The sequence below is a fragment of the Schistocerca serialis genome, chromosome 4 (genome assembly GCF_023864345.2).
Source record: "Schistocerca serialis cubense isolate TAMUIC-IGC-003099 chromosome 4, iqSchSeri2.2, whole genome shotgun sequence".
NCBI classification, from domain to species: Eukaryota; Metazoa; Arthropoda; class Insecta; order Orthoptera; family Acrididae; genus Schistocerca; species Schistocerca serialis.
In genome coordinates, this window is record NC_064641.1 from 537,529,552 (window position 1) to 537,552,044 (window position 22,493).

The window sequence follows — 22,493 nt, forward strand, 5'->3', positions numbered from 1 at the left end:
AACTTCTAAGGTCATCAGTCCCTTAGAACTTAGAACTACTTAAACCTAACTAACTTAAGGACATCACACACATCCATTCCCGAGGCAGGATTCGAACCTGCGACCGTAGCGGTCGCGCGGTTCCAGACTGAAGCGCCTAGAACCGCTCGGGCACCAGCGGCCGGCAATGGGCCTAGGTAGAGCAAACGTTTTCGCCTCCTGCCACCAAGACACATTCATAATTTCCGACAATCCATTGGCCCCTCCATGTCCCCATACGTCCAAGTCCGTGTACACACACAGACGTTTCTCCTCTCGTTATCCTTACCCATTGGCAGACCACAAAAATTCTCCTCTTCCTGAAACAAATGAAACCGATTCCCACCGATTCGTTAATCTTTCGTCAGTTTTCAGCAAGATCTGGGAGATTCTAAGGTGTTACTTGTGTTTGTGGAGGTGTAGGAACTTGATAAGCTGATACAGGATACAAGTGGTCGAAAGTAACATACGGAAAGCAATGCAGAGTGAACATCGTTTCATGATTTGGAAGCATATAGAAATTGTAAAGGTAATACAGTACAAATGAATACCTTGAAATATACGATACACAGAATTCGTAATGTGCTCTATGAGCATAGGACAGGTAAACTAAGAGAGTGAGACAACTGGTCGACAGTGGTCTTGATTAACGAACAATCGCGGCTCCTGCCTACGTGATTTTGGTTTGGTTGGGTTGGGTTGACTTAGGGGAAGAGACCAACGACACCGGTCTCATCGGATTAGGGAAGGATGGGGAACGAAATCGGCCGTGCCCTGTCCAAGGAACCATCCTGGCATTTGCCTGAAGCGATTTAGGGAAATCACGGAAAACCTAAATCAGGATTGCCGGACGCGGGATTGAACCGTCGTCCTCCCGAGTGTGAGTCCAGTGTGCTAACCACTGCACCACGTCACTCCGTAGTGATTTAGGGAAACCAAGGAAAACCCAAATCAGGATAGCCGGAAGGAGCAACTCCATCCTCCCAAATCTTATATCTGTGTCTTATTGGGTGCAGTGTCCAGCCGGCCGGAGTGGCCGAGCGGCTCTAGGCGCTACAGTTTGGAACCACGCGACCGCTACGGTCGCAGGTTCGAATCCTGCCTCGGGCATGGATGTGTGTGATGTCCTTAGGTTAGTTGGGTTTAAGTAGTTCTAAGTTCTAGGGGATTGATGACCTCAGCAGTTAAGTTCCATAGTGCTCAGAGCCATTTTCCACTGTCCCACTCGTTTGGTCCCCATTGTACTCTCCATGTTCTTTTCCAAAGTAATTTCAATCGTCTTCACCTCCAAGACAATGAACTCATCCCTGAAAACTACTTTATTTCCAACTATAACCAATACAGAAGTTAAAATCTTCTGGGTAGTCAGGCTGCGTCATGTTTCTTCAAATGATCGCCGCTTCGACCCCTGTGCTGCGATCTTCTTCAGGAACTTGTGGTGTCAACTGAAGATTGAGCACCAATACTCCCCATCTCAAATGAAGGTCCTGACTCACCCTTTACTTGCCTACCTCGCATCCCACTCATCTAACACCTGTATCCCACTTACTTATTCTTTTCAACAGATTCGTTCGGCTTCCCTTTCCAACATCCTCTCCAATGCTTCCCTTGTTTCAGTTCCTATTAAAACACAGATTCCAGGAGCTTTCATTACGTTCTCCAATACCTCCCCTATTCCAATTTCTGTTCACAATAACATCACTCTCTTAATGCAAAGACTGTACATCGCACCATCGTCATCTTGTCATAGTACTGAAATTACCTGTTTTAACCTCTTAAATGATTTTATAATACGTTTTAAAATTATGTAATCAAAAGGCTGAAGAGGCGCTGTTGGGCAGCTAGCTGTTCACCCCCAGTAGGGAGAATGTAAATAATAGTTGACTTATAAAACACACAAGCAGTGTCGCTGATGAAGTCTGTCTGCAATTGCAGCAGTAAAGTCAGTAGTTTTGTCACACAAGGCGTGGTCTCGCAAACCCAGAAGACTCCGTCCGCAGATATATATATATATATATATATCACGTTTGACGTTCATCAGATATCAATTGCTGATACATATATATATATATATTAGGAACAAATGCATCGATAACTATCTGACAAACGTAATATTAGAAACGTTTGACGTTCATCAGATATCAATTGCTGATGCATATATATATATATATATATATATATATATATATATATATATATATATATATATACACATGCATCAGTTTCTAATATTACGTTTGTCAGATAGTTATCGATGCATTTGTTCCTAATAACGAAGGCTCATCATTGACAAATATTTGGCTATTCGTCCGATCCTAACGACTTGGACGACAGTCGACTTACGAAAGCCGTGGCTTCCTGATGACGTTCCAAACAATTTACCATGTGCAACGTATTATCATTCACACAAGGGAGGAAAGTCACTAGAATGTTGAAGTTAACTAACACATCTATTGGAAAATGTCTTTCCATGGGGTGGGAGGACTGCTTATTATTCTGCCTCAGTTATTACCCTGCCGGTCAAAATGTACCAGCTACATCACCTGAGATGTGCTACACTTTATGTTAATGTAGAATCAGAGCAGCAGATCACACCACATCACATCTAAGACGCACCACGAAGGAGCTTCACAAATTGGGGAAGTCAAGCGGTTATTCGACTTGGCATTCACTGATAATGCTGGTGGATGTCCGATATAGTGCTAAATTTTGTTCAACTGGCGCCTTAGATCGTCAAAATCCCGAGATAGTTACAGGGCCCTACTCATAATGCTCCAGAAGTTCTCAACTGGGGAGACCAAGGCAGAATTTGACAGCACGAAGACAAATAGCAGAAACTCTCCCTGTGTGATGGAGGGCATTATCTTGATGAAATGTAATGTTGTGTAACGAAAGGCAACAAAACAGGACGTAGACTTTTATCGATGTACCAGTGTGCTGTAAAGGTGCCACGGATGACTACCAAAAGAGTCCTGCTATGAACAGAAATGGCACCCCAGACCCCACTTCCTAGTTCTCGGGTTGTACTGTGGGCAACATACAAATTGGTATCCCAACTATGTCTGGGGCGTCTCCATATACGTCTTTGGCCGGAATTTCATAGACTGGAACAGTATTGCCTTCAGTCATGAGTCCCGTTTCGAACTGAGCCCCGATGACCAGCAAAGAGGTGCCTGGAGACGGCCCAGACACCGGTGGGATACCAACCTGACTGCCGCCCGCCATTTTCTTTCTTTTTTTTTTTTTTTGAGTCATCAGTCTTCTGACTGGTTTGATGCGGCACCGCCACGAATTTGTCTCCCGTGCCAAACCTCTTCGTCTCAAAGGAACACTTGCAGCCGATGTCCTCAATTACTTGCTGCATGCACTCCAATCTCTGTTTTCCTCTACAGTTTTTGCCCTCTACAGCTCCCTCTAGTGAAATGGAAGTACCTTGATGTCTTAACAGATGTCCTACTATCATGTCCCTTCTTCCTTGTCAGTGTTTCCAACGTATTCCTTTCCTCTCCAATTCTGCGCAGAGTCAGTCCACCAAATTTTCAACATTCGTCTGTAGCACCATATCTCAAATGCTTCGAGTCTCTTCTCTTCTGGTTTTCCAACAGTCCATGTTTCACATCCATACAATGCTGTGCTCCAAACGTACATTCTCAGAAATTTCTTTCTCAAATTAAGGCCTTTATTTGATACTAGTGGACATCTCTTGGCCAGGAATGCCTTTTTTGCTAGTGCTAGTCTGCTTTTGATGTCCTCCTTGCTCCGTCCGTCATTGGTTATTTTGCTGCTTATGTAGCAGAATTCTTTAACTTCATCTGCTTCTTGACCATAAATCCTGATGTTAAGCTTCTCGCTGTTCTTATTTCTGCTACTTCTCATTACTTTCTTCGATTTACTCTCAATCCACGTTCTCTACTCATTAGACAGTTCATTCCATTCAGCAGATTCTGTAATTCTTCTTCACTTTCACACAAGACAGCAATTTCAGCAGCGAATCATATCATTGATATCCTTTCACCCTAAATTTTGATTTCACTTCTGAACCTTTCTTTTATTTCCATCGTTGCTTCTTCGATGTACAGTTTGGACACTAAGGGCGAAAGACCACATTCCTGTCTTACACCCTTATTAATTCGAGCACTTCATTCTTGGCAGTCCACTTTTATTATTCCCTCTTGGCTCTTGTACATATTGTACATATTGTACTGTGGGCAACATACAAATTGGTATCCCAACTATGTCTGGGGCGTTAGCACCATATCTGGCGCCTTTGATGCTCCTGTGAGACGAAGAGGTTGGCACAGGAGTGAAATTCGTGGCGGGCCGCATCAAACCAGTCAGAGGACTGATGACTCAAAAAAAAAAAAAAAAAGGCGGGTGACAGAATTTCGAACATCTTGCGTCATTTTACATTGTCGAAGGCTTTTTTCATGTCGACAAATTTTATGAACATGTGTTGATTTTTCTCTAGTCTTGCTTCCGTTGTCAACCGCAACGTCAGAATTGCTTCTCTGATGCCTTTACGTTTCGTAAAGCCAAACTGATCGCATCTAACACACTCTCACTTTTCTTTTCCATTCTTCTGTATTTTATTCTTGTAAGCATCTTGGATGCACGAGCTGTTGAGCTGATTGAGCGATAATTCTTGCACTTGTCAGCTCTTTCAGTCTTCGGAATTGTGTGAATGATATTTTTCCGGAAGTTAGATGGTATATCATCAGACTCATACATTCCACACACCAGCATAAATAGTGGTTTTGTTGACACTTCCCCCCATGATTTTAGAAATTCTGGTGGAATGTTATACATCCCTTCTGCCTTATTTGATCTTAAGTCCTACGAAGCTCTCTTGTTCTGATTCTGATACTGGATCCCTCATCTCTTCTAAATCAAGACCTGTTTCTTCTTCTGTCACATCAGACAAATGTTCCCCTCATAGAGGCCTTCACTGTACTCTTTCCACATATCCGCTCTCTCCTCTGCATTTAACCGTGGAATTCCTGTTGCACTCTTAATGTTACCACCCTTGCTTTTAATGTCACCGAAAGTTGTTTTGACTTTCCTATATTCTAAGTCAGTCCTTCCGATAATCATTTCTTTTTTCGTTTTTCACGTTTTTCATGCAGCCATTTGGTGTTAGCTTCCCCGCTTTTCCTATTTATTTGACTCCTCATCGACTTGTATTTCTGTATTTCTGAACGTTTTTGTACTTCCATCTTTCATCGATCAACTGAAGTATTTCTTCTGTCACCCACGGTTTCTTCGCAGTTACCATCTTTGTACCTATGTTCCCCTATCCAACCCGCCATACGGCCCGACAACCTGGATTGATGGTCTGGGTGCCATTTCATTCAATAGTATGACTCCTTTGATTGTCACCCGCGACACCCTTACGTCACAGTGATATGTCGACGATATTCTGTGCCCCGTTTTGTTGCCATTCATGGCAAGCTATCCTGAGCTTACATTTCAGCAAGATAGTGCCCGTCCGTACATGACGAGACTTTCTACCACTTGTCTTCATACTTCCTAAACACTACCTTGGTTTTAAGGTCGCCGGATCGCTACCCTGTTGATAACGTCTGGAGAATTATAATTAAGGCCCTGCAACCATATCGCAATTTTGACAATGTAACGCGTCAATTGGACAGAATTTGACACGATGTCACTAAGGAGGACATCCAGCAAGTCTATTAATCAATGCCAACCGAATAATTGCTTGTATAAGGGTGAGAGATGATCCAGCGCATTATCGACTTGCTCAATTTCTGAAGCTCTTTCTCGTGGCTGAATCATCCAATTGTTTTCAAATGCTAATCAATTGTTTGACTGTACATGTACACCACATCTACCAATTTTCGTCCCATTCTGATAATTCGTTCGTTGTGCGTCGCAATTTTTTTTTCTTAGAGTGTATTTAAAAGCTATTTGTACGTAAGTCTTATCAGGAGTGATATAACACTGTAACTTCATCGTCGTTTATAGAAGCGAGGTAAAGCCACGCTTAGAGAAAACACGATCTTTTTCGTTGAACGTAGTATCCGCTACGTCGTTGTTGGGTTCGGAACAAAGTTGTGACTAAGTAATTTAAAAGTAATTTGTACGTAGGCCTTGTCAGGCTTGATATAGCACTGTAATAGTTTCGCCATTTGTGGAAGTGAGATACACTCACGCCTGGAAGATAACATGATCACTTACGTTTAAGCCAGTGTCCGATACGTAGTTATTTGTTCAGACCGGAACAACGTTGTGACCGACTTTCACCCGTTTCGTGAGATGTACTGAGGCATTAAGGTAGGATCCCTCTTCTTTCCTCAACGTATTGTGTCAAGGGTAATCTGTGTCGTGCGAATGACTTTCATTGTAGCGTTTGTGTTGCTATGGCTAGATGTTTAGGAGGAGGGAAGGAAGGCAGTGAAAAGCTGTGGAGGAGGCAGAGAGACCGATCCTTTCCGATGGGACTGCCCTGCTTAATGTCGCTATTCGTAGGGTGAATTACTTGCCCTCACTCCATAAAACATAGAGGCGATCTTTGGGACACCTGGTCGCAATATTGTGAAGGACTGAAGGTCATCAGATTTCTTGCTCTCGTCAGCGAGATAATAATGACGAACCGTATCTTACGTCACCAGATTTCAAACCGGATGTCTCAGTAGAGAGCAGAGATGTATTGGTGTCCTTTAGCGACCTTAGGTATGAATAAGTACCGCCTGAGCTTCGGATATGTCGGGAGGAGGATGTGAAAAACTAAGTCACTGTCGGAAAAAGCAACAGGAAGCCATAAAACGTAGCCCTGACCAAGCCATAGATTGTACTTCAAATTCCTTTACAACCTCAAATGCAGACTGCAGCCGGCCGCGGTGGTCTCGCGGCTCTAGGCGCGCAGTCCGGAACCGTGCGACTGCTACGGTCGCAGGTTCGAATCCTCCCTTGGGCATGGATGTGTGTGATGTTCTTAGGTTAGTTACGTTTAAGTAGTTCTAAGTTCTAGGGGACTGATGACCACAGCAGTTGAGTCCCATAGTGCTCAGAGCCATTTTTTGCAGACTGCAACGAGGATGTCGGTTAATAAAAACGGATTTCATGTAACTGGCAAAAATCGTTTATGAAGTACAGTGATTGGTAGCCAAGTCTGCAGGTTGGGCCACTATTTTTGGCTACGAACGGCACTCGTACCAAGTCCTCAGTACGTTGCAAGTGCCAGTCATGGTCAGGCGAGTGTTCTGTTTGCTGTTCTTGCATTATGCCAGAGACACGTAAACTAGAACTTGGGCACATTGTTGATGTTCGTATGATGGGTGCTACAGTAAGTAAGAGAGCCGAAGTGTTTGGTGTTTCAAGTGTCAGCGTATAAAAGATCTACACCGCACACAGGGAAAGTGGAAAAAAAAATCATCTGGTAAATCACAACGCGAAAGAAAGTAGTGTTGGGTGATAGTGACCGCTAGTCATTGAAGAGGATCATGACGAAAAGCAGGACAACAGCTGCAAAGGCCACTACGGAGCAGAAAATCGTGCTCGCGAACCCTGTCAGCGCGAAAATAATACGAAGGCTCCATAAGCAGAGAACTGCAGGGCGAGCTGAAATTCCAAAACCACTCAACAGCGATGCAAATCCCCCCCCCCCCCTCCCGCGTAATGGAATGGAGAAATTGTACAAAATCATTTGATAGGATGAATTTTGTGTCACACTGTTTACAACTTCTCGCCGAGCTTACGTCCCAAAGTGAAGCATGGCGGGAGTTCGGTGATGATTTGGGCAGCCATATTGTAGGTTTCCATGGGCCCCATGACTACTCCACGTTATGCCAAGTATTATGCCATTACTTCCAAGGATTATGTAACCATTCTGGCTGATCAGATCCATCCCACTGTGCAATTTTTGTTCCCCAATGGTGAAGCCGTGTTCCAAGAAGCCAGGGCACCTGTTTACGCAGCTGGCATCATCCAGGAATGGTTTTGTGAGCACCAGGATGATCCTGGCATCTCCACTGGCCACCGCAGTCACCAGATCTCAATATTATTCAGCTTTTGTGGTCGACTTTGGAGATAATGGTGCGTGGTCGCTGTCCACCTCCATCATCGTCACTTGAACCTGCCGCTATTTTGTAGCTAGAATGGTATGACTTTTTTCACGATAAAATTCAGTCATCAGTTGTAAATAAATTTTTATTGTGCCTTACTTGTTTCGAAAAACTAATTAGTCAAATTTGGAAGCTTACAAAACAGAGATATTATAAACCTTCACGCCTTGGCTACACATTTATAAGAAGTGTAAAAAGTAACAGAAATGTAACCAGTATTGTTTTATCAGATGCCAATATCTTCTTCACAGACGCATAATGCCATGGTATATTCAGAAATATACGTAATGTACCTGATTATTTTAACCAATGATCGACAGTTTACAGTAACTGAATCGTATCTATATATCTGTTGTGCTAACGCCAAGGAAGGTATATAAAAGTATGCGTAAAAGATATAGCCAAAGTACGTAAAGAAGTTGTATGTAATACATTTGAAAGAACATACACATAGTTCTATCACATAAAAGAAATTGGCTAATTTTCACATTTTATAAGAGATGATACACAATCAAAATAGTGTAAGTTTTTTAAACTTTTGAATTTAGGTAGTAATGTTAGGCCTATATATTTCAAATTCTTCTAAGAGATTAACCTCTTTCAACGATATGTAAAATTTCCATGTTAAGCAAAGATGGAGAAGGAAGTGTGTGTTTTCTCTGTTTTGACATGTTCTGCAAAATTTGACTTCTATGAATTCTCGCTGTCTTTGTTGAGCAAGTGCTCAGAAAAGCGGGTCTTAAATGCCCTCCCTGTTTGTCCTATATAAAAACTCGGACATATACGAGTATATCATAATACTCTCTTTAAAACCATACTGGACCTGTATTTATACATTTCGAGAAGACTGGAAGTTTTTTTGAATGCCAACGGTTTTCCCAACGTGTAATGTGTTATGTTTTTGATGTTTTCAAATTTTTGTCTCCCCTGCCCCCCTGTATATAAATATAATGGCATAGAGAAACCTGTTACTGTTATATTTCTTATTTTTTATTTTATTTTTTGGGCAATGACGTTTATAGTCTTACATTACTGATTTCAAGTGAACGTAACCTTCATCTTCAGGACATTTTATAGCATTACGATCTTAGATTCTGTGAGATCTGTGAGTGTAAAAATGTAAATGCTAACATATTTACGAAGCAAATAAATAAAAAAAATCACAAAAAAAGAATTCACATGCTACAAAAATGGTAGCTGGTATGTAATACGCACGGTGAATATAGGAGATTCTTAGCCCTATTCAAGCAGTACACTTAATTCACGTGACCGAATTGTCGTAAGGCACACTTTTTTTACTTTTGTTGACAGGTTTCAGCCACTTAAATGGTAATTCTGGTGCACTTGGTATCGCAGACCGCAGAGAAACTCGCTGTTAAGCCATAAGCAATATGTAAAGATCGTTCTGCTCACGCGGTCTGCGGTGTCACTCTGTGGGATACTAACAAGTGCCTATGTCCGCAGGTACAATGACGAAGACACAGCAGCTGAGCCTGCTGATGATCCTCGTGTGCGCCCTCTGCCTGGCCATCGGGAGCGCCAGCGGCCAGAAGAGAGTCGACTGCAGGTCAGTTACGTCACTGTCTTACCTCCAGGCTGCCTGTCCTCATTTTATACTCTTTATATTCCTAATTCGTTTCAAAAATCTTTCGAGGACAATTGCTTTCGTTCTCGATCCTAGTGTTACCTATAAAAAGGGCACAAGATTTTGAACAGTAACATGAAGGAAGCGATTATCTCAAATGTCAAATGAGAGTAAGGCGTCTCCTACCAGAGGAAGTTTCCACACACGTAGCTACATCCGAGAAATATAAAAAACAAAGCACTGTTACAAAATTTTTTAATATAAAAATGCCCTCCCTACGTTGTAGATAAATGGAAAAAAATCGCAAAGTGTACATATATTAGGCATACTATTAACCAAGACCAGAGTGGCCAACTTGTAGATAAAATTCTTTTATTTTTCAGTCTCGGGTCGCGCAACTGTTGTCATAACCGGTTTCATTCACATACAAAGTCAACAGACTATCTGTTTGGAAAGAAAAAAAGAACAAGGTAAAATGCTAAGGAAATAAATTACAAAGTCAAGTGAATTTCTGAATACAGCTGGAAACATTTGAATGCGTTGCATAGGAGCTCGTCAGAGTAAAACTGGACAGGGCAGGACAGGTGCTCGCAGTATAAATGTGTAAATGCTCTTTGATTGGTCCAGCTGAGGACCACGGTTAACTGCTTAACAGAATAAAGCTTGTTACTCTTCACTTTTAAACATAATGTTAAACATATTTACAATATAAAATTTATTGTAATACAATACACCGTTTCCAAAGAAGTATGTGACACACAAGAGCTTGAAAAAATAATTATTTTGTTTTAAGCTTGATTCTAAATTGTTTTTGAGGAAATTTATCAGTGTTACAAAGTGATAACTTTAAATTTCAGTCATTAAAGTATTCGAAAAGTTCAGAAAATACAAAAACACACATCAACAAAAGTTCTGCATCACCCCTATATTTCGAAATTCATGGCACAGAAAAAAATGGCTTTAAGGCATGCGTATGTATACATTTTCAATGTGTCCAGTTCTCTAAATAAAACGACTGAATCGTCTGTTTCGCATGGGGCTTTTTCACAGCACTCCTGGTCAACGTCGGTACGTGATGGAACGCTCCCTTGCTTGGATACAGGCTTGAAACCGTCTTGAAAATCATCAACGAGGACATCAAGTCATCCCTGGTCCAAACTGCCCACTGCTCAGCGGCAGTTCTGCGTGCAGATTACGTAGTAGTTGTCGACGCCTATAAAAAGGTCGATCCAACACATATTTAAATGGGTTCACGCCTGGGGAACAGGCAGACCACTCCCTCCTCTAGAACCTAACATCCTGAAGGAACATTACATAAGAACAGCGCGATAATCATGTCGATTATCATTCCTCAAGATGAAACTGTCGTCAAAATATTAGCGATAAGGTCGCACTATCGGTTGCAGAATCTCGTTCCTGTAATGTAAATTAGCGAGCTTGTCCTCAATGTACCTGCTGTACACGGTGGCCTCACGTAATGCCACCCCAGAACATCACTCCACGACCATTTTGTTGCAGATGTGGACAATGTATTTGAAGTGTTCAATATTGTCTTGTTGCTCCAAACACGCTGTCTGCGTTTATCACATAGAAACAATCCGAGTATCACCCATAAACAACACCGGATGCCAATCCTGGGGTGTCCATTCTGCACGATTTCTTGCCCATCCGTTACAGAGTCCATGGTGTAGCGGTGCATGATGTGGTGCTCGCCATGGACCCGGGAACGGAGATTCGCAACATCAATCGTCTAGGTCAAATTCACTCCTGCAGCGCTCAGTCCACGGTTCCTTCCGTTCAAAACTCGTGCACTTGTCGAACGTGGACGACCTGTGCGGCTTAAGTCGTCAACACTGTCAATTGGAACCGATTCCATGTGAGCACCACATCACTTTGACTCCGGTGCCCACGTCGAGCAGTTTCTCTTGTTTACAAGCCTTCTACCCATAACGTGATGGGCGTCCAATCATTGGTCGCTATTGTCCTCCATGACATAGTCGATTTACACTCTACTGTTCCACAAACGCGTCTAATGAAAGCAAACTGGTGCTTTGCTTTCAACAACCGATTCAAGTGCGGCCCGCAAATAGAGCTGGTGATTCTTGTGGGTATGTTTACAAATAACGCCAGGGGTTACCTACTGATCGGTGCATTGGCAGTGACGATAAAAGCACAACTGCGCGACATATCAAGGTGAAGCAACACATTTGTCGATGCTGCCAATACTTTGATTGTCCGCCATTGGTATCTGAATGATCAGCACGACGGAATCTCATACCTAATGGCCCGGGTTCCATTCCCAGCTGGGTCGGAGATTTTCTCCACTCAGGGATTGGGTGTTGTCCTTATCATCATCATATCATTCCCATCGACACGCAAGTCGCCGAAGTGGCGTAAAATCGAAAGACTTGCACCAGGCAAACGGTCTGCCCGATGGGAGGCCCTAGCCACACGGCATTTCCATTTTCATCGTTTGATTTCGTTATGCAGAAGAGATGTCTGTCTTTCACTTTGCGCGCGATAAGAGCAGCATGCATTCATAAAACTTGACTAAACAGACATCTGGAAATATCGGCGCAGGAACGACCTGCAAAGCCTCCTGACAAACCCAGTCAAGTATATCGGAACAATGATGGTTCGGGACTGGAAACTGCTCCAGTAACGTACTCGGGAGACTCTTCGGAATCAAGTTTTTGCCATGTTGGAGAGCATTAACTGGATCAACATATTTGTAGCTCCCTCGTCTTCTCTAACTATCGCAGACTCAACGAAACATTGGATACATTTATGGTGGATTTTCACTAAAGATAAAAGAAGCAACTTTTATTTTAAATTTCATCAATTATAAATTTCTTTCTTGTCTCTATTCGCAAAAGGAAGCAGTTTTTCACACATCCCAAGAACCACAACAGTTCTAGATCATAAGAATTCGTTGTTCTCATATGAATAGAAAAAACTGTGTAATTTATTTTAAGTTTCCCAAAACAGAAGACCCATTGTTTTTAAGATCGTATTTCGCTATACTTTTCAATAATAAAGAAAACATTGCACAGTTAAGTCTTGCTTTTACTTTATCATTACAGTTTTCATCTCAATATAATGAAATGATCAACTGCAAAATTTGTTGATCCAAGTGAATACTTGTCCAGTATGTAACTCAAGAATTTAATTTCCGAAGATAAATCCAGCAACCAATCACATTAAGTGTTGTTTACAGCAAAACTGTTATCAATTTCGAGGGCTTGTGAGTATAATGTCCTCCCCTACCTCAGTGGCATTAGAATATTAAAAGAATTGCTTACATAAAGGCTTCATTTATCAAGTATGTTATCATGTTGTTATTTTGAACGCGACATGTCACTTTATGATATCTGCGAATGTAAAGGAACAGTGCATAAAATTCATTGATGTACAGGGTGGGCAGCTATTCTTGAATAATCGAGGGCAGAACAGCATTTAAATAGACATATTTTGCGTTTGGGTAGCAACACAGAAACAAACAGGTATCTACTGACTCAATAAGAAACGTGATGACATACGTATTTCTTGGCCACAGAGAAACACAGAGGCCTCCAAGATGGAGATCGTAATTGACACAAGAGGCTTTCAGTCTCCTGATACTAGGTTGCTCGAATGGCTACTTTAACAACTAGATATTACTACTTTTCATAGATAGTATTCACTGTCCTTGATGTTTGTTGCTCGGAAGGTTAGTTGTAGTAGTATGAGAAGATACATGTGGAGTACATGTTGACTTTTGTAACTGTTAATCTCTTGTTCCTCAGGATGTACCCGTTCGCACCCATCTGCCGAGGGATAATGACGAAGAAGAGGGATGTGGACAGCACCGGCGTAGCATCTCCCACGATCCAGTGAGTACTCCTTGGGCCGCCCTAATTTCTTCGCTGCAACCACTCTGGTTTTTCTGCACAACAGCTAAACGCTGATGTGAAGCCAGTACTTTCATACAAACGAATTTACATGTGATAGTTGTGTGCAAGTATATATAAAAAAAGAAATTAAGGTGATTGTGATATAATTGTAGGCATGTGCACTCGATGCAACAGGAAAATAAAAATAAATAGACACTTCGTAAGTTACACTTTGCAAACTTATGAATGTATTTAAAGTAACATTAGCAGTGGGACATCGATTAAGTCAACATACAGATCGACAATTTTTATGGAGTAGTCGTCAGGTTCAGATGATTAAAAAAATGGTTCAAATGGCTCTGAGCACTATGGAACTTCTGAGGTCATCAGTCCCCTAGAACTTAGAACTTAGAACTACTTAAACCTAACTAACCTAAGGACATCACACACATCTATGCCCGAGGCAGGATTCGAACCTGCGACCGCAGCGGTCGCGCGGTTCCAGACTGTAGCGCCTAGAACCGCTCGACCAACCCGTCTGGCTCAGATCATCTACATCTACATCTACATACATACTCCGCAATCCACCATACGGTGCGTGGTGGAGGGTACTTCGTACCACAACTAGCATCTTCTCTCCCTGTTCCACTCCCAAACAGAACGACGGAAAAATGACTTCCTATACGCCTCTGTACGAGCCCCAATCTCTCTTATTTTATCTTTGTGGCCTTTCCGCGAAATGTAAGTTGGCGGCAGTACAATTGTACTGCAGTCAGCTTCAAATGCTGGTTCTCTAAATGTCCTCAGTAACGATTCACGAAAAGAACGCCTCCTTTGTTCTAGAGACTCCCACCCCAGTTCCTGAAGCATATCCGTTACACTCGCGTGATGATCAAACCTACCAGTAACAAATCTAGCAGCCCGCCTCTGAATTGCTTCTATGTCCCCTCTCAATCCAACCTGATAGGGATCCCAAACGCTCGAGCAGTACTCAAGAATAGGTCGTATTAATGTTTTATAAGCGTCTCCTTTACAGATGAACCACATCTTCCCAAAATTCTACCAGTGAACCGAAGACGACTATCCGCCTTCCCCACAACGGCCATTACATGCTTGTCCCACTTCATATCACTGTGCAATGTTACGCCCAAGCATTTAATCGACGTGATCATAAAAGGAAGTGACACTAGCCTGCGCAACGATGTACATAAATAGTGCACGAGCACTGGATAGATTCAATATTGATGCCAAATAATGATATTTCTTTGGATCAATCAAAATAAGTGATTATGAATGAAAATAAAATTTCATTCTTCTCGCAATATACAATGAAGAGCCAAAGAAACTGGTACACCTGCCTAAATTCGTATAGGGCCCCCGCGACCACGCAGAAGTGCCGCAACACGACGTGGCATGGACTCGACTGATGTCTAAAGTACTGCTGGAGGGAATTGGCACTATGAATCCTACAGGGCTGTCCACAAATCCGTAAGAGTAGGAAGGCGTGGAGATCTCTTCTGAACAGCATGTTGCAAGATATCCCACATAAGCTCAATAATGTTCATGTCTGGGGTGTTTGGTAGCCAGGGGAAGTGTTTAAACTCATAAGAGTGTTCCTGGAGCCACTCTGTAGCAAATCTGGATGTGTGGGGTGTGGCGTTGTCCTGCTGGAATTTTCCGAGTCCGTCGGAATGCACAATGGACATGAATGGATGTAGATGATCAGACAGGGTGCTTACGTACGTGTCATCTGTCAGAATCGTATCTAGACGTATGAGGATTCCCATATCACTCCAACTGCACACGCCGCACACCATTGCAGAGCCCCAACCAGCTTGAACAGCCTCCTGCTGACATGCAGCGTCCATAGATCCATGAGATTGTCTCCATACCCGTACACGTCCATCCTCCAACCAGGCAACATGTTTCCAGTCATCAACAGTCCAATGTCGATGTTGACGCACCCAGGCGAGGAGTAAAGCTTTGTGTTGAGCAGTCATCAAGGGTGCAAGAGCGGGCCTTCGGCTTCGAAAGCCCATATCGATGATGTTTCGTTGAATGGTTCACATCCTGACAGTTGCTGATGGCCCAGCATTGAAATCTGCAGCAATTTGCAGTAGGGTTGCGCTTCTGTCACGTTGAACGATTCTCTTCAGTCGTCGTTGGTCCCGTTCCTGCAGGATTTTTTTCCGGCCGCAGCGATGTCGGAGATTTGACTTTTACCGGATTCCTGATATTCACGGTACACTCGTGAAATAGTCTGGCGGGAAAATCCCCACTTCATCGTTACCTCGTAGATACTGTGTCTCAACGCTCGTGCGCCGACTATAATACCACTTTCAAACTCACTTAAATCTTGATAACCTGTCAAGTAGCAGCAGTAACCGATCGAAGAACTGCACCAAACACTTGTTGTCTTATATAGGCGTTGCCGACCGCAGCGCCATATTCTGCCTGTTTACATATCTCTCTATTCGAATATGTATGCCTATACCAGTTTCTTTGGCGCTTCAGTGTATTTATATTCACGTACCAAATGCAATTAGTGTTTCTTGTAAATTTTAGCTAAATTTCCCAAACTTGTAAATACAGCTGATATATACGACTAAGTGGAATTGTTGCATCAGTGCGACAAAACACAACCACGAACTGGATATACTTCTATTAACCCTCGAAACGCGTGAGTCAGCATGTGCCAGCAGTACAAGAGCATTGTCTGTACTATCGGATATTGATGCATCGCAACTGCGAAAAGAATTTGTAACAAAAGTGGATTGTCCAGTGCCTCGCCGAGATGGGCACACCAGTTCCCGACAGCTCACTGAAATGAACTACCTTCTGATGTGGCCAGTGGGCATTTTGGATGGGTACCATCCGGTTACGCCGCACGCTGTTGACACTTTTCATTTTTCCTTTATGGCAGGTGGGACAGGAGGTGTTTTGGCGTTGAGTCCCCGATCACTAGACTTGGCGCCAATGTCCCGGATTAAATTCGAAAGCTCTCCGCAGTGTCTCATGAAGTGAGGACCCACAACACTGTTGATGGTGATCGTCCATCGGATGGGACGTTATGCTCGGCGGCTCTCTTGGTGCTCTTCAAGAGGAGTAGTCTATTTGCCGGCACAGGGCTCATCCTATGCCTTCTCTCCTCATCTCCACAAGAACATGACACTACACTACACACGCACCCATTACAGTCACCTACACTTAACATAGACGTTTACATACACAATTCTCACACAAGGAGCAGGAAAGTTGCCTGCGGGCGCGATGTATAAGGAAAACCTTTCCAAATAGGCGGCTGACGTTCCCTTCTGGGTCTCCTAGTCATTCATGCCACACGACTTTACTTTATTGTAATATTTGAAATTAAATGAAGCATTAACTCTTTCGAAGCTAGTAGATTCTTCCTTCAATGGTTCAACAGTGTGCTATCTGCTAATCATACCGCACATAAAATGAAAACAGCAGAGAAAATCAGACAAACAATAGCACCTACTTTAACGTAGTACATTTAAAGCATAGTAGCAGACAAAAAATTAAATCAAAACTGACTCAGCTTTGAATGAACACGCGGTAGTTTCCAATATGCACTGTGACCATTAATTCGTGTTGTTAATTTTAAGCAATCTTTCAATGACATTATTTCAAATATAGCTTTGTTCATAGCAATCATCATCTTAATGTTATGTTAAAGTGATTACTTAATCATGTTTGCTGAATAAACTGTCTTTAGTATGATCATTTTTGATGACTTATCGGTTGCGTGCAGCTAGCAATTCCTAGTTCACTGTCCGTTTAGAGCTCAAAAGACAAGTCTACAAAGAATTAAAAGTTCTTAGAAGATTCTTACTCTTGAGCCTTTGGATCATGTCGCCGGCCGGTGTGGCCGAGCGGTTCTAGGCGCTTCAGTCTGGAACCGCACTCCCGCTACGGTCGCAGGTTCGAATCCTGCCTAGGGCATGGATGTGTGTAATGTCCTTAGGTTAGCTATGTTTAAGTAGTTCTAAGTTCTAGGGGATTGATGACATCAGATGTTAAGTCACATAGTGCTCAGAGCCATTTGAATCTTTGTATCAGACAGAGCTGCTGAGTGGGGAAGAAAGGAAACTCTTCTGTTTCCACATCGAATGCGGTAATTCTGTGTGCCACGTGACAGGGATGCCGGATGACTTGTGACCTCGCACTGGCCATAGGCGTACAGCTCGACACAGTACAGGCAAGGCATCAGCTCATGTGACCGCGGCTGATCTTTAGCCGCCCCACGTAGGGAGCTGTCCACCTCAGAAGTAGCACGAGTAAACAAAATTCTCGAGTGCCACTGTATCAATGGTATACCACGAAGACTCGGGTCAGCAACAAACAGTGCCGCCGAAATCATCTGCCCTGAGAGGCAGCCTACTTGTATAGTGGTGTACAAGCAAGACGGCGGGGTGTGACGATTTCTGGGCAGAAAACGCTGGCGTGTGCTCTTGGTCTGTTCCCCACACCACACCACACCACACCACCTTCACCATGTGTAATACAACATTAAAATCAATGATAAGTGTTCTACGTGGTCCCTGAACCGCACGCTACAGACGCGGCGGCCGAATGATGATATTGGCTGGAGCGCCACATGCTACGCTGACCCCACAACATGGCGGAGAGAAACAAGGCTGTGCCACTCAGGCGGATGAATGTACGCTCTGTCTGCGCATGACGTCACATGTGAGACAATCACTCGCCGTCCTCCATATGAAGAACGAGCGGAAACTCTTTTAAGAACCATTTATCGCTTTATGTACACAGAGAGAATGTCACAAGAATGAAAAGACAATTAAAGATAAATTATAAAAATATTCTGAGTTTCGCATTGCTTAATACAACAAATTCTGTCGTTTTTAGTATGTTAGCGCATATTGCAGATCCTGCCTTCTCCGTTATAGCACGTAAATTTTAGGTTTTTTTATCTGGTACAACATTCTTTTCTGTTTCATTAACTCGCTCCCCTCTCCTCTCTCTCTCTCTCTCTCTCTCTCTCTCTCTCTCTCTCTCTCTCTCTGTCCCATTACCCAGAATAACGGCTGGGATAGGATTTTAATTGAAACTATTATTGTAATAGAGTTCCCAAATTTACTTATAAGACTACACAAATATAGGATGTTTACTACATATATCATTATGTGAAACAGCCAGTAGTTAGAAAGAAATGGCACTTGACGTTCCTATTTTAATTTTTCACCTTTAGTATTATCAGCAGAATTTCCTAACTTATTCTCTCTTTAAACAACCAAGAGGTTAATGTTTCTAATAAACTATTTCTTTTAAAAAAGTTTATTTATAGCGCTGGAATAAAATGAAGAACTTTGATGTGGAAACTTGTTTAACATATTTCCGTAAGTATTGCTTCTTCTGTCAGTTTGCTATTCAAATGTTACCTTGTTGAGGTGTCGCAATGTGACGCAACTCCTAGCACAAATTAATCTCGTTTTTCCTGGACCAACATCTGTGATGTTCTTTTTCTACTTTTCAATATCTGTCTTTCATTACGTAATTTTTGGACCATCGAAAATTTACAAGACACTGTTACGTCTACACACATCGTTAGTGATCCTATAGCCATTGTATGAAGGCGGTGTGTTACATGAGTCATCATACGGAGGAGTTTTATCTGCTTCTTCACATGTGCAGGGATATTTATTTCTTAGAAGGCGACTAAGTAACGGCGTCTTTCACTGCGTATTTCATCTTCCAACTTTTACAGGCTTATTTCATGAAATTCCAGTTCTTCATTATACCTACCCACAACTGCACAGTCCTTCATAAACTTCCTGAAGATCATGCAATGAAACAAACCTCCACACATTCCAGCTGTACGTTATCAATCTTATCTCCGGAAGCACTCAGTCTTCGCAGTCTTCTTCGTTCCTTTCATGTTAAACACGGTCAGTGAACGAGTTTCCATAAGTTACCAACGCTGTCTATATACAAATTGCAATGCATCATGATGATTATAGCTTGGGCTCATACTTCCAATGTAAGAGAAGAAATTTTCGAGTACGACATTCTGGTTGTTTTATAGTCAGCAGCCGGCCGAAGTGGCCGTGCGGTTAAAGGCGCTGCAGTCTGGAACCGCAAGACGGCTACGGTCCCAGATTCGAATCCTGCCTCGGGCATGGATGTTTGTGATGTCCTTAGGTTAGTTAGGTTTAACTAGTTCTAAGTTCTAGGAGACTAATGACCTCAGCAGTTGAGTCCCATAGTGCTCAGAGCCATTTGAAACGTATAGTCAGCAGGTAATTTGGTGCATAGCATTCTGCAGATGTCAAGATACATCTTTTAACTAGTGCGGGGAAGTTAAAACAGTCATTTGAGAAGGAAATTTAAAACTGGAGTCATACAACCACACATTTTCTTCATAAATTCAGTGATTTATTAGATATCTTTTCCTGGTCAATAATTTGAATCCGAAACCATTGTTCTCTCTTTTGTAGTATGTACTGTTTAAATTCAAATCAGTCATTGAATTTATACAACCGACCTGTAATAAAAAGCATTCGTATTTGAATGAGAGAACAGCTTAGTTGCAGTATTGATCTTTCGATAACCTGTCACAAACAAATGTCTGTCCTGTGCTTAGGCCGTCACTTTTAAATCGCTTCTTTGTTTTCATTTCCTACAGGCAGACATTATTTGCGTCCTCCACGTCTTCAGACTAGATTCATTTATGCGATAAATGGTTCCTGGCAAGTATCAGTAAGTGAGCAGCATTAGAAGAAACTAAAACTCTTCTATGAGGGTCGGCAGGATAACTGGAGCTATATTATTTCACTGATTCACTTTTCGTCTTCCTGTCTTATTTGTGCATCCATAGATAGCAGAGACTGCCAAATTGACAACAGAATCAGTAACATCAACACTGGACAAAAAAGCTTTACGCAACTGACTCTAACAAGCGCGAACATCCGAACTCGTGCTTTGGTTCGCGCGTGACGTCGCAGCACTTGTAGTGCGGGAGGAAGCATGTGCGCTAGCACACCGTTGCCTTCCTTCAACAACGGCTTTTGCACATCGCTCCACCTCTCTCCTTGTTACACGCGCACCACAACAGCAGGTGTTGATGTCGGCCTTTAGGGATTATAACAGCTAATAGACGTGCCAGTGGTGCAGTGAAACACTCACCAATTCAGTGCTGTACAACAACTAGTTATCAGGGCATTCAATTGAGAAGAACTTCTTCGTTATTGTTACAGGAGGGACCTCTGCTCACAGAAAAAAAAGGAGAGCAGGGATTACATCACCTTTGTACACATGAACAGATGTCACAGTGCAGTCTGGAAGGCACTGATGGCAGGCTGTTATTGGTGCACGTAGAACGCAACGTGAGAAGATTTATCTTTTTCAGGCTGATGGTGGAGGTTTCTCGTGTGTGGGGTGTTTACATGAAATTAAAAAGGTCCCTGATTATCGACCGTTGTATCTCACTAACGAACAGTACAGGAAGAAACTAGCTACTAACCTACAAAGTTCATTTGTTTGTTCGCTTACAGCTCTCCGCAAGCGAGCTGTAGCTTCAGGAAGAAGATGCACAACCCCATCGCTGCTTATATTTTGTAATAAGTGTCTGAGGATACCACCACGGACATGAGGGTGCTCATGCTGGGCATCCAGTTAACCAGGTCTCAGTGCTAATAATAAAGTAATGTAGCCAAAAGTATCCGGACATTTCTATTAATGCGGAATTGGCCAAGAGCTATCACGAAAGGTGGACTCGACAGTATAGTGTTGTCACTGGACTTGTAACATGGATCACTCACTGCATGTCACGTGATTAACAAATCCATCAACGACTTGTGAATCCTAATTTTGTCCAAGACAACTGTCTGTGATATGACTGTGCAGTGAAAACGTGGGTGAACAACCACGGCCAAGTTAAGACCAAGACCAGGCAGACCTCACAGAGCGGCATCAGAGACCGTCGAGTAGTGATAAGGGAGGTGGTAAAAAATAGGGTGAACCATCATAAGTTTGTTCCAAAGTGATACCACCAGTCCAGCTGGAACTAGAATGGGCTACAGAAGCCGAGAAGCTCCTCATAAGCTAAAAATTTCTGTAGTTAGTGGTGAGCGACGTCACTGGACAATGGACGTCTGTTAACGAGTGATCTGAAGTAACAAATCCCTGTGACAATCGGATGGCGGATGCCTGGAGAAAGTGACCTGCTGTCGTGTGTAGCGCCAACGGTGAAGTGCAGAGGAAGTGGTGTTACTGCACGGGGGCGTATTTCTTGGTTAGGATGTGGTCGCCTTATTACGCTTAAGGAAACGCTAAATGTGAAAGGATATGGACGCACTTTACAGCATTGTGTGTTGCGTACAGTAGAGCAATAATTCAGAGACGATGATTGTACTGTATGGCAATGTACCCTACCATAAAACATCATCTATGAGGCCATGGTTTGTGGACAATAACATACCTGAAATGAAAAGGTCTGCCCAGAGCCCTGATCCAGGGGAACACTTTAGGAATTTAGAATTTCAGCTCCGCTATAAATACCTGCATCCAACATCACTACCATCTCTGGTTTCAGCTCTTGAAGAAGAATGGGTGGTCATTTCTCTGCAGACATACAGATACCTCATTGAAATTGTCCCCAGTGGAGCTGAAGGGTAGACACAGCACATGTTAATGTTCACTAATAGGTGTCCGGATACTTTTGATAATATAGTGTATACAGAACAGTCGAGCGAGATGTGCACAACTTGAACAAGCTGAGTAAATTTTAGATGGGTAGGTTGGTTAAATGAAATGTGCGTGTGACTAGAGCCTGTCGTCGGGTAGACAGCTCGCCTGATGCAAATCTTTTTAGTTGACGCCACTTCTTAATGGATTACGAGCGCTCACCAATACTTTTTCCGTTTCGCATTGTCCACGCCCGACATGTTACTGACGTCA

General features: G+C 42.7%; 1 protein-coding gene across 1 annotated transcript in view; it reads left to right on the plus strand.

Moving 5' to 3' along the window:
- Window positions 1-22,493, plus strand: part of LOC126474082 (elevenin-Vc1-like) — a 322,826-nt gene that overhangs the window by 226,598 nt on the left and 73,735 nt on the right. The window contains exons 2-3 of the mRNA XM_050101491.1: window positions 9,564-9,666; window positions 13,470-13,556. Of these exons, the coding sequence (XP_049957448.1) occupies window positions 9,569-9,666; window positions 13,470-13,556 (185 nt within the window). The 5' untranslated portion in view covers window positions 9,564-9,568. The remainder of the gene's footprint in view (window positions 1-9,563; window positions 9,667-13,469; window positions 13,557-22,493) is intronic.